Genomic DNA, 13251 nt, shown 5'->3' with positions numbered 1-13251 from the left:
ACAATCTGACTGCTCATTTTGCATCTGACGGCTTAAAACGGATCGACTGACCCAAACTGTTTTTCCAGTCAACGTACCCCTAGCTAGTCCCTAATTTTTCAGGCATAACCATGCAGCGTCTCCACTTTACGCAGCATGCTCCATGATTAGGCACACACACACGCCAAAATCATTCTTCAAATTTCACACACGCCAAAATCATTCTTCAAATTCCACATTCATTCATCAGTCTGAATGTTGACACTTGAGGGCCGCAAACCACACAATTGCACCTTCATTCATCACTCCGAGTGTTGACGCTGGGATTCCATTTATTTATATAATAATTTGCTATACTGGTATAAATATCTATTGAATCCGACACAACTCAGGCGGTGGTAACATCTCTGAATGTAACGAGTATTAACAACCTATACTACACACACACAGAGACTGTGTGAAGGCCTCGAATAGCCTCCATGCATATAATTGTAGGACTAGTAGGCTTGGCTGGCTCTCGGCCAGGGGACTGTTGCGGTGGCGTGCCCTTTGCTGCCGCCTCCGCGGGGGACGGTGAGCAGGTCGTGGTGGTGGGGAATCCAGCGGTGTGCCCGACGGTGGCCGCTTCGGCGAGCGACGGGAGGAGGTCGCAGGTCACCATTTCCAGCGCGGGGGGAGGTTGTCACGGTGACAATCTCTACGTCCTCTCGCTGTTGAACAGCCTAATGACAGTCGACGTCCTCTCGATTAGGATTTAGAAGGTGGTTTGAGATGTGAGTTAGGGATGACGTATCAACACCAGGATCCGTAGCGTCATGATGAAAACCTTGGCGGCGAATCTGGTACACGATTGTTGGATCCAAGTGAATCCACTGGATTCCATTCACTAATTTAGTCTTTGTCGCTTCTCACAAACAAGGTAGCTGACGCCAATGGCGTCATCGTTTAGCTCTAGCTTCGCTAGCTCCCTGTGCTGGCCGATCCAATCTGTCTCCCAGGCAAGCACACCGAGGCAGGCTGGCCGTCGAGTCCAAAAACTTTGATTGATTTCCCGAGGAAGACAACGCACACGTAGAGAAAACCAAGAGGAAATGCTGGACATGGCCATGGCCATGGCCACGGCAGAGAAGCGAGAAGGCTATAAGTTGTAACCCTCCACAAGGATTTGGGAAGGCGAGAGAGAGAAGATAGAGAAAACTGAAGAGCGGTCACGTCCTCTTGTGTGGTAGCCCAGGGTGGAAGAAGCAGTCAAGCAGGATGAAAGAGGCGAGTCGGTCGGAGGAGGCCGTATCAAGTTTGGAGACAAAGAAGCAATGTATGTGCATAAGCTGTTCATCCTGTTCGTTGCCTCTTTGCCTCTGTGTTTTTGAGAACATTCATTTTTTGTTTCGACCTCATATCTCCCGTGTTGAGTCTTGACTGGTTTCTCCGGCTGGTCACATGCATGCATGCATGCAGCATTTTCCGGTATATAGTATTGGTCCACGTGTAACAGATTAAGAACCATCAGGCGAGGCAACGTTCAAAATTTTTACAGTAGAGCACAGCTACATTTGTCATGGAGATCGTACGAACGCAGAAAATTCTCACTAGACTCAACTGAACACATCAGACCGAGCTAATCCAAATTTCGTTTCTTGTTCATCAGACGAGAAGAGCGAGGCTGCTGCGGCCGTTGCTGCGCCGCCATTGTTGAAGGGAATGAAGCTTTGCAAGAAGGGGTGCCCCGGGTGCAGGCTGGATGAGATCAACAAGACCAAGACCGGCATCCCCTACCTCAACTTCTGCTACATCTGGATCGTCTGCCTCTGCTCTAGTAAGTGTAAACCACTCCATTTCGTTTGTGTTTCTTGGCTCTGCATGGGACGAACGTTTCTTACGTACTTGCACTTTCATTTAAAATGAGCTACTGAACTAGTAGTACTCTATATTCTATATTTCCATTGCATGTTTTTTTTAGGTGATTCCATTGCATGGTTGTGGTCATATTTTATTAGCTATAAAAAATAAATCCGTCCGTTCCAAAATATAAGCCCCTATGGATCGTGTAGCGACCGGGAAAAATCATTTTTGGGGACAACCACACAACAATATGATTAAGTAAGGGACAACTTTGCAGACCCCCCCCCCCCCCCCCCCCCCCCCCCCCAATCAGCCAAGGCTATCTCGCCTAGACCAGAAACCCTCCACCTCGATGAGCCCCTTGGGAGGACCGGAGGAGGCTTGAACACCGATGAACTCCAAACAAGCCATAAACACGCCCAGGCCGGAGAGCCAGTGACAAACCTTGCTAACAGGACGAGAGACCATGCGTCCATGGCACCACATGCACCAGAACACCAAGGATGCTAGCCACACCAGAGGCTACCTACATCGCCATAATCAAAATGTGCTTGCAGAGACGCCGGCAGAAAGTGCTCTTCGACAATCAAGGCACCCACCATCGAGCCCCACCTCATGACCCCAAAACTCGCGCATTCCCCCTCTAGAGCATGTCGTTGCCAGATCTAGAGGACACCTAGATCTGCGACGTACAATTAATCCTCTGTCTAGCCGCCACAAGTGGCCGTCACACTGCCGAACGAAGAGTATCATTGCCGTCGACTCGGCAAGGGAACGTCGTCCCAGCCGCCGTGCGCGTGTCCCCTGGCCAAACGCTGCTGCCGCCTTTGGCTCGCACAACCGCACAGGCACGCGGCAAATTTGACAAATTTGACCTATAGACGAAATCAAATCACAGAATGAACTATCCGTGAAACTATTTCACGCGGCTGACCCGTGGCGCCTAGCTCTGAGGCGCTGCACCAGTGCAACGCCTGGGAGCTAGGCGCTGCACTAGTGCAATAGTGTAGCGCCTAACTCTCAGGCGCTGCACACTGACTTAGTAATTTTCTGATCACACGGGTGCGACGCTGGCCGTGTAGCGCCTATCTGTGAGGCGTTGCACAGTGTAGTGTGGCGCCTTCGTGTCGGGCGTCACACAAAAAGGTCAGCCGCGTGAAATAGTTTCACGAAAAGTTCATTCTGTGATTTGATTTCGTCTATAGGTCAAATTTGTCAAATTTGCCCAGGCACGCAGTGTCGAGCCCACTCGCCCTGTCCAGGCGAGATTCTGCAGCAGCACCCGCGCTAGCTCAGGGCCAAATGTGTCCGGACCTGGCCTACCCTCGTCACTGCCGCACACTGGTCGCTGCTGGCCATCGAGTCGGACACTGCTGACCAGGATTTGGCCCCTACTCAACACCATCACATCGAAGCAAGAATGCCTTGTCGTCCCGTCATCGTGAGCCCACTGGCTCATTTTGGCGGCAAGGAAGGGAAAAGAAGCGGGGAAAGGGAAGGTGGAAGCTAGGGTTCCCAATCGCCCCGGAGGAAGCGACGCACGGACAGAGCAGCTAGCCCGTTGGCGGCCTATATGCCTTACTCTTTTTTAAGTACTGACTGATGATCAATGCACTAGCATATCTCTCCTACTTAAAAATTATTTATAGTCAAGTATTATGTTATTTCTTCCATCCGGCCTCCCACTCCACGTCCTCGCTTTTGGTTTTGCTTTTTATTTTCGACCGGCTTCCCTTCAAAACTGCCCTAACCGCCCCAATTCCGATTCACATAGCAAATGAAATGATGGTTCCTTTGATTGGCACCTAAAATCCAATTTTGATATGTAATCACATTAATAATAGTAAATCATGATGATTGTCAAAGTATTTTTGCTCCGTTGCAATGCACAGACAATTATCGTGCGTGTGTGTCTTGGAATTTATAAATTTACTGGGTACTCGGCAAATCAAATCTCTAAACTCGTTTTCTTAACGAGCTAAAAATGTCAGCTTTGTTGGTGTAATCCAGCCGAGCTCTCTCCCTCAAAAAAGAAATGAGACCTCAGATCAAAGATGGAGGGCATCATTGTGTTGGTATGCTACTGGCCATCCCAAAAACATTTCTTCTCGTCGTTGGCAAATACGACGATAATGTCAGCAATAGAGGTGAGAGGGACATGTTGACACTGAACAGATCGATGTGAACGAGGCAAGGAAGAAAATCAACTGATGTTCTCGCGTACTGAAGGCGATGCTAAGAAGTATTGACATATCTAAAGTTCGTCACTATAGTTATCAGGAGTATTTGCAGGTGTATCAGCACTATGCCCAATAGTGTCAATTTGTGCGGAACTGAGGTTGCTCTTATGATGAAGCGGTTAAGAGTCATGTCTTTGTGTCTTTTTTCTTTATGGACGACGCTGAACATTGTGTGGAAGACGACGCTGAACAGTGCCCAATAAGGTCTGAACTAAGTGTATGTTCTCATGTTTAGTGGTGTCATAGTCGTTTGTGTGTATCGATGAGAAAACAAATACCAACGTAAAGATACACACACAACAATTAAGTTAAGAGTGTGTGTGTTTAGTCTATATGCCCAAAACTAATAGTTCCGGCCATGAGTCTGGTCCGGTCAGCGAGCACAGTAGTGTCTTAGGCCATATAAAATGCAAAGAGCACTGGTGCTTATTTGTAAGCACATACACTTATTTAGGCACCTCTGCCATAGAAACAAGCATCGGAGAAAAATAATAATTTATTTTTACAAATGCTTTTCTAAACACTTTGAATTGTACATGGTCTTAGTTTTGTATACCGTGTGTCGGCCTGCATGCCGCGAGTTGTCTTTATCCTATTATGTATGTAGTAGTACATGTCATTACTGTCTTATGATCTGCCCGGATGGGACTTTAGGAGGTAGTCCCAAACATGTGTCCTTACCATTTAATGCATAATTTCTGCCTATACTCTTATAATTTATTTATATAATTCATATTTTGTCATCTTCTTAAACAAAACTGAACATGTCCCTCTTGTTTGTTTTCGTTCAACTACATCAAACTAGGTCGGCGCTCCCAAACTAATACCTTGTTTACCTTTTGTCTTTCCAGCACTACCAATTCACTCATTGATCCCCAAACTAATACCTTGTTTTCTTTTTGTCTTTCCAGCTCTACCAATTCATTCATTGTTCCCCTATCTATACTTTATGGTACGCGGAGATGTTGTTATAGTTCGCAACATTTATCTCTATGATATTCATTGAAGTTATTGTTTAAATTCGTACACCTAACGCCGACTAATTATATGCTGAATTTCGCTATGATGCAATAGATTAGAGACTTGAAAGTCGCAAAGCAAGAACAAGACATCGGGTTCTATGCTGGTTTTGTCGGTGAGCATTGCCACTTCTAATGGTTTGACAACAATGGAAGAAAACGAGAAGGAAATTAAATACAAGTACACTAAGTAGAGTAGTAGACTTTGATAGCCTTATGTGACAACGGTTATTTTCGCTTAATAATGACTGACAATATACTCTGTGTGTTAAGGGGCTACTTACTTCCTTGCAAGAACTATTAGTGCTGTGCCATGGGGCATGTTTGCTGACAAATATGGGAGGAAACCTTGCATTGTGATCAGTATCCTCTCAGTGTACGACGGATTAATGCATAGTATGGAAATATATTTCTCTCCAGTCAATTAAATCAATGTAAATCTTATTCTACTTCTATTTCAGGATCATATTTAACACCCTCTTCGGCCTTAGCACGACTTACTGGATGGCAATTGTAACTAGGGGGCTACTTGGGTTACTTTGTGGTATACTAGGACCAATCAAGGTAATTTATTAATTGTGTAGCTACTATGATTAATTAAGCAAATGATACTTAGTTGTTGAACTCTCATGGTTGCGTATGCATTCCCTAGGCCTATGCTTCAGAAGTCTGCAGGATAGAGCACCAAGCTCTCGGAATTTCTCTGGTAAGAATAGTTCATCTTTTTTTAAGCAACCACCAAGAGCTCTAGCTATTCATTAAGAAGAAATCCGGGAGTGTCCGGGCCCCAAAACCACACAACCCTCGCTAAGTTAAAACTTGATGGAACTACACAAACCCTATCTAAAACTAGGTATGTAGCAACGCCAACCAACCACAACTACCGCTTCTTCACCGATGGGGAGAGAAGTCAAAACCAAAAGGAAGCGGACATGAACCCTTCCACCATCATAGAAGATGGCAAGCCCCGACACCCCTACTAATATATCTCACACACCCTGCTAAACCCAAAGGTGGCGATCTTCAGCTCATATTGCCTTGCCTGCCACAAAGGTTTGCCACTCCAAAACAATGTCTCCAAGAAGTAAGCCACATTGATCATGACGTTGCTACCCAAATAGGCAAAGTCGGGGTTGAGATTTCACCAGAAGAGACCCCAATGAGTGGATGAGCATCAGGTCCATGACAACCACCTCATATGCCACAACCACCACCACTAGGTTGTCGTGGGGGTAGTCTGCCACACCACTCACTAAAGGCACTACCTCGCTCTTCTCAGCAAAAGGTGTCGCCAGTGAAGAGTTGACTCCTACCCCTATACCATCACACCAGATATATATATATATATATATATATATATATATATATATATATATATATCTCCGAAGTGGCCTAGCAAACCGCCGAGGATGTTTCCACCTTGAGTTCCTTCACTCATACTCAAAATGCAACATTGCACACTCTACACGTCCTACAACCCAAACTGCGTATGAAGACTACCCGTGGACCTTGGTTGTCAATTAGGACCTAGGTTTGACTCCTTATCCATGTGTGTCGACCTGTTCCATGAGCCGAGTGGATGACCCTAATGCCCATATAGCTGAGAGCCACCACCCTATAGTGACAAGCCATGACACTACTTCCTAGATCCACTGTCATGCCGAGTGGGCCTTCTCGTAGCGCAACTGTGTTGCCCCTGGAATCTTTTGCTCCTACCAGCGAGGTCTTAGCCAACAACACCTTCATGTATCCCATCCGTTACAAATCTAGATGGGTGGGGGCAAGCTCGCTCGCTCCAGATCCAAAAGTGTTGGAGCATCCCCATGCTAGGGCCATAGTGTAACACCAATAAGGGAGGTATCCAAATCCATAGAGGAAAGCACGCTGCCAGGGGCCCAGAAATGCCACACCACCGACATCCACACCACTCGCCATGCAACTTTTGCTCCTATATAACCGTCGGTGCTTAGCTACACATTGATGGCCTCACCTCCCATGCCGCCCTCCATGACTACGAGAAGACACCATCTGGTGATTCAGGGCCACCACCATCCTAGCTCGCCGGCTCTGCCATGCGAAAAGTGTTGGGTAGAGCCCCACCCCTTCGGAAGACTAAGACTGTCACCAATGCCATTGAGGGCAGCAACAATGGTAGTGAGGGTCTGCAATGGGGAGGCCGGTGGTGTTGGGGGTGCCACCCATGTTTGCCCCAAGAGAACCTAATAGGTTTGGGGTGCAAATATGTTGTCATTCCGAACAGTTTGCCTTCTCGTTTTGTGTTTCTGGTTATCTGTTGTTTTACTTAAAGGCTTGGATTATAATGCTTATATCATTGTAACAACTGTGTACTTATGTGTGACTGTATATGTAGGTTACATCTTCGCGAGCAATAGCTTTTGTTATTGGACCAGCCATCGGAGGATTTCTTTCCCAGGTGAGGATCAATCTGCTTTCAGTAGAAATATGGAAATAAAAAATCCTTGTGTAGTTAATGTTGCATTTTAATGAGTTTATCAAACTAGGGGCAAGTTAGATCCAGGAGCATAGAGAAGATGTTGAATCTAGCAGTCCTATAAGGTCATTGCTACATAACTCATTAATAAGCAACTACAAATGTATGTAGCCATAATGTATAACTTAAATAATAAATAATATACTAGTTGGTGCAAAAATTGTCAACACCCACAAATAAGAAACACTGCTCTCCTAGTCGTCCACGCGAGACCCATGAGAAACTATGGCTTACCCTAGCAAGCCACCATTGTATCCTCTCACCTTTGCTCATGAGCCCAGCAGGCACATGGACTCTCCTTCCTTGTCCTTCATCCTCATTGGCCGTGTGAGGGAGATGCATGGAGATAAGGATGTGAGGCTACCGATAAGTACAACACTTACGGATCGTAAAGGCGGCCATGACATGAACATCCATTAATGGGTAGTGGAGAACTCAACTGTTCCACGATTTTGGTAGATGGTGGCAACAACGCAATGTTTTTGTAGGTTGCAGCGTAGAGTGTGTCTTGTGTTGGTTGGCTCCTTCTAGTTTGCTTGAATTTTTGCACTTCTCATATCAAGGCCCTTGAACAAGACATTTGGCAATCTCACATGTGTCCCCTTTCGTTAGCATCAACTGGCGTTTGGGTAGCTTCCCCCATCCACTACACTAATCGTGGAGTGATGATGGCAGTTATCAAATGAGAGAGTGCTAGTTAAGACATGGTGTGGTGGTATAGTCTTTGATTGGATCCAATCCAACAATGGTGGCATTGAGGTCTCAGTTGGCAATTCATGTACTCCCTCCGATCCATATTACTTGTCGTTTAATCGGATGTATCTAGCACTAAAGTACATCTAGATACATCTGTGTGAGCGACAAATAATATGGATATTAGGGAGTACTGGCTATATAGGTGAAAATCTAGGCTTGGCTATTTAGACCGACTAGATGACATTCTTCGACATTTTCTTCCTAAAGGTGCGACTATGGGGTACCGATACATGATTCTTGGATGAAAATCTAGACTACGTCAGTCGTATCCCTTGACAGAGTTATCTCTATGAAAACTGTGCTCCTATACTCATTGATTTTTATAATTTGTTCTGTGCGAAGAATCTCTTGGTAGCTCCCGATGTAAGGGTAACATGGAACTTGCTTTGACATGTATCTGTGTTAACCAATATGCCATGATGTGTTTTTCTTCTTTGTTTTTAGTTTACAAGGTTTCTAATTGTGGCTATATGTCTCCTTGGTTGATCTCAAACTTTCATATCATGGTTGTATAATGAAAATTGCAAGGTTCAGAAATGCTTTATTCTAAGTGGGTTTTAGCTGAATTCATATTTAATGATTTAAAGTAATAAATGTTTGGAAGGATGAACGTATCCTCTCCCTTTTGAGACTTTACCCGTGTACACTGCTTGGCATTGAGAATTCTCTATCTTGTATCAGCCTGCAAAGAAGTACCCCAATATTTTTTCGGATAAATCCATATTTGGAAGGTAAATTATTACTCATACTATTAAAACAATATAAATCTTTGCGTCATTTAGATGATAAAATAACCTTTCAGTTACTTGTACCTTTAGGTTTCCATACTTCCTCCCTTGCTTCGTCATATCGGTTTTAGCGGCAGGTGCATGTGTTGCGTGCATTTGGCTTCCGGTATGCCCCTTGCCTGTACATCTCTCTATGATACATTCTCTCCCTTGAATTCCTACTTATTTTTTTTCTTAGGAGACTTTGCACATGCACCATGATGACAATGTAGAAGCCATTGATACAATGGAGGCACAAGTTGTTGATCCAAACTTAGTAAATGTGAAAGGTATACAATCTAGACCAGGGAGATTCGCATCTACAAAGAGCCTGCTAAAGAATTGGCAATTGATGTCAGCAATTACCCTCTACTGTGTGTTTTCTCTCTATGATACCGCTTATATGGAGGTAAATCTACATTTATGTATCTTCAACATATTCAACAACATTTCAATATGAAAAGATGCACGTGTTAATATTATATATAATATAGAGAACCATTCAATTGGGCAACTCAAGAAATTTCACGTGTTCATGCCGTATGTAAATTCCATGTTCAGATATTTTCACTCTGGGCTGTGAGCAGCAGAAAATACCGGGGACTAAATTTTGCATCTGAGGATGTTGGTACTGTGCTAGCTATCTCAGGTATCTGAAGTTTCTTACATTGTATAGTATGTTGATTGTGGAAGAGATACATAGTCAGCAAAAAATGAATGAAACAAATACATAAGTAGAATGACTAATTTACCCATTACATGTAGCAGTTATTTTGAATTCTTTACCTTATGATCATCTTCCCTTGATCTTGTAGGTATCGGTATATTTGTATATCAACTTGTGATTTATCCCTTCCTTGCCAAGTACGCTGGGTTAATCAAGCCATTCCGTTCTGCAGCGGTACGTGAGAAGAACACTTTATGTTGAGATACTTCTTTAATATCACAAAACTATTGTACAATAATAATGCATGTATGTTTTTCAGGTATTATCTATACTACTTGTTGCAACATATCCATTCATAGCCAACCTATATGGTGTGGAGCTCAAAGTACTCATCAATATAGCTTCGCTTCTAAAAAATATCTTCGCTGTAAGTTCACTTTTATGATCGAAGAAAAACTATTAATATATTAATATTTTTGATTCTTCGCTCAAAGTGAAAGTACAAATTAGGGGTGTTCATCATTGGCTTAAAAAATACATACAAACCCATCCTATAAAAATATTTTAGTTACCCTACTATACAAATAGTTTCGGTTCTATACGTGTATACTATAAAAAAGTAAGACATGCGGTGGGGGTGTAAGCTTTGATCTTTTATAACCCAAAATCTTGTTAAAACATGTTGATCATATTGTTACAGATGCGAGAACATCAACCATATTTGCCTTTTTCAAAAAGAAAAATAATAATTTGTTGATTACAATTTTTGGGAGGTTTAGAGAATCCATATTTCAGCACCCTCGTACAAATGAAATAAAATTACCCTTACAGAGGTCGGTGGAAAGTACCTTAATAGATAATCTATCATGAACATATTTTCATGTGTATCTTAAATGAAACAGGCAACGATTACGACTGCGTGCAATATTCTGCAAAACACAGTGGTGGTATGTATAACTATCATATACCTGCAATTGTATTAGTCTTATGGCATTTTCTTCGAGCCATTTTCGCTATGTTCTAAATTCTTTGATGGAAAACTGTATAGAGGCAAGAACAAAGGGGTGTTGCAAATGGTATCAGTGTTACTTTGATGTCAATCTTCAAAGCAGTAGGTCCAGCAGCAGCAGGAGTTTTGTAAGTACAATGTTTCTTTTCTCTTGTGAGTGGGAATCCCTCTAGTTCCTGCATTGGTTAGTGTGTTTCCTAGACAATTAACTTATTTATTTTCTTTTTGTAGGTTTTCATGGGCTCAGAAGAACACAACGGGGTTGTTCTTACCAGGTAAACACACTATTTTCCAATCCGTGCTAATTGCATTTACCTTTGCTTTAACCTGAATGGAATCAGACATATTATCAGGAAATACACTTGTTTTATTTATCATGTGATATACAGGTGACCAGATCCTTTTCATGTTCTTGAATATGGTGGCAATAATCGGACTCTTGATGACGTTCAAGCCATTTTTCTCACTGCCGAGTGCGACTAAATAATGACCCCACAATTATGTATGTACATTCATAAGGTGTTTGGTTTGCCATTGTTAACGTGAAAATAACAAGAATCTCATTATAGGAGGGTACTGGTCACTGAATGTTCTTAATGTTAAAGCAAAGCTTTATTATGCAATCACAATGGGCAAATTGCCAGAACATGGACATCAACGCTAGCTAGTACATCATCCACCCAGGTACAATAGTCACCAGGATTCATACGACACAAAGGTGGTCCATCTCAGAGGCCACAACATTGGGATCTCTGCGACAAGAAATAAGAAAATATCAGGCAAACCAAAGTTTCAACTAGACCTTAAGGTATTAATTTGAGTAGCCAATAGGTACAAGTCCACTATCTTGCTATTAAGAGTATATATCCCACCACGTTGCGAACTACGCTAATGGGTGTCACCATGTTGATTTCTTCCTCCATCATGCATAACTCGACTATGAATGGGTCATGGAGAAACTCCCGGCTGTCTTTTCTCATTTCAATCACCACACCAGAGTGATCCTTCGCCACAACACTCTATCCACTGTTCTTTTGTGCCATCAACTTTGAGCTTCGATGTTTGAGCATCAGGTGCCTCCAATTTATCATGATGCTCATTATTTTCTTGCACACGGGTATGAAAAAATCTCCAAGGCTTTTGCACATGAACATCTCACCTGGTATGCAATCTCAGTAACTATTGCTCCGTTCATGCCGCCAGGTCCACCACATATGCGCAATTTCCAATGTTGCACATGACTAACTTAAAAACCCTATAGAAACTATATGGAATAACAGCTCGAATTGGAGCTGTTGAGACCATCACGTTGACCCATGATATGTCCATAGACACTAGGGAACGATCACCATGTGTCCATCCTTACAATGATACCGAGAGAGAGTGAGAAAGGGAGGGAGAGAGGGAGATAGAGAGAGAGAGAGAGAGAGAGGGAGGGAGGTAGGTAGGGAGGGAGAGAGATCAAAGTTGATGCGACGAACATGTTCGGACAGTCTCATTTCTTCCCCACATATTGGGGTATGTCTAGGGAAGTCCGAACACATGGGGTAGGTTTGGGAGACTTGTTGCACGGACGTCTTTGTGTCAGACATGTCTGGACTGTTCGTCTAAATATACGGTGAATGTTTTGAGGAGCGGCCTTAGAGATGCTATGAAAAAAGAGGATCCAACATGGAGGCTAATAGGTTCTCTATAAGCTCACTCAAGAGGAGATTTTATGCCGTTTTGATGACCCACGAGTATAGGGGATCAATCGTAGTCCTTTCGATAAGTAAGAGTGTCGAACCCAACGAGAAGCAGAAGGAAATAACAAGCGGTTTTCAGCAAGGTATTCTCTACAAGCACTGAAATTATCGGTAACAGATAGTTTGGTAGCAAGGTAATTCATAACGGGTAACAAGTAACAAGTGTAACAAAGGTGCAACAAGGTGACCCAATCCTTTTTATAGCAAAGTACAAACCTGGACAAACTCTTATATAAAGCAAGCGCTCCCGAGGACACATGGGAATTATCGTCAAGTTAGTTTTCATCATGCTCATATGATTCGTGCTCGCTGCTTTGATAATTTGATATGTGGGTGGACTGGTGCTTGGGTGTTGTCCTTACTTGGACAAATCTCCCACTTATGATTAAGGAATTTTTACATATGTGCCCCTGGTTCCTTAGCCATACTCATTTATCCCCACGCTCTTAACTTTTGCTCACTTATCCCCACTCCCTTGCCCGAAACCCTCAGAACTGGTCACAAACGGTGGGGGCCATCGGGTCAGTGCTTTGACCGTTAACTCTGACGAGTGGGGCCGCGCTGACTTTGTCGCCCGTTGGACCTGATGAGTGGGGTCGCGGCGGACGGTGCCGCGGTTAGCCCGTTGGGCTGTGGTTAGACTTGGGCCGTGCGCGTGCCGCAACGACAGAAGCCTGTTATGCATGCACGACATGTCCAGCTAGCCTGCATGCAT

The 13251-nt window shown here is 43.6% G+C and overlaps 1 protein-coding gene across 1 annotated transcript; it reads left to right on the top strand.

Annotated features, from left to right (window-relative positions):
- The first annotated feature begins 458 nt into the window (after positions 1 to 458).
- LOC109784114 (probable peptide/nitrate transporter At3g43790) lies at positions 459 to 11528 on the top strand. Its single transcript, XM_040402735.1, has 18 exons — positions 459 to 657; positions 1628 to 1795; positions 4973 to 5013; positions 5136 to 5196; positions 5354 to 5456; positions 5542 to 5644; positions 5733 to 5786; positions 7452 to 7514; positions 9030 to 9079; positions 9167 to 9242; positions 9315 to 9524; positions 9677 to 9764; positions 9931 to 10016; positions 10102 to 10209; positions 10685 to 10729; positions 10831 to 10919; positions 11023 to 11066; positions 11181 to 11528. Exons 1-18 carry the CDS (start codon positions 459 to 461, stop codon positions 11276 to 11278), a joined length of 1686 nt encoding a protein of 561 aa, XP_040258669.1. The 3' UTR covers positions 11279 to 11528.
- The last annotated feature ends 1723 nt before the right edge of the window (positions 11529 to 13251 follow it).

Source organism: Aegilops tauschii, chromosome 3, assembly GCF_002575655.3.
Source record: "Aegilops tauschii subsp. strangulata cultivar AL8/78 chromosome 3, Aet v6.0, whole genome shotgun sequence".
NCBI lineage: Eukaryota > Viridiplantae > Streptophyta > Magnoliopsida > Poales > Poaceae > Aegilops > Aegilops tauschii.
This window is presented reverse-complemented; position numbering and strand designations above follow the sequence as displayed.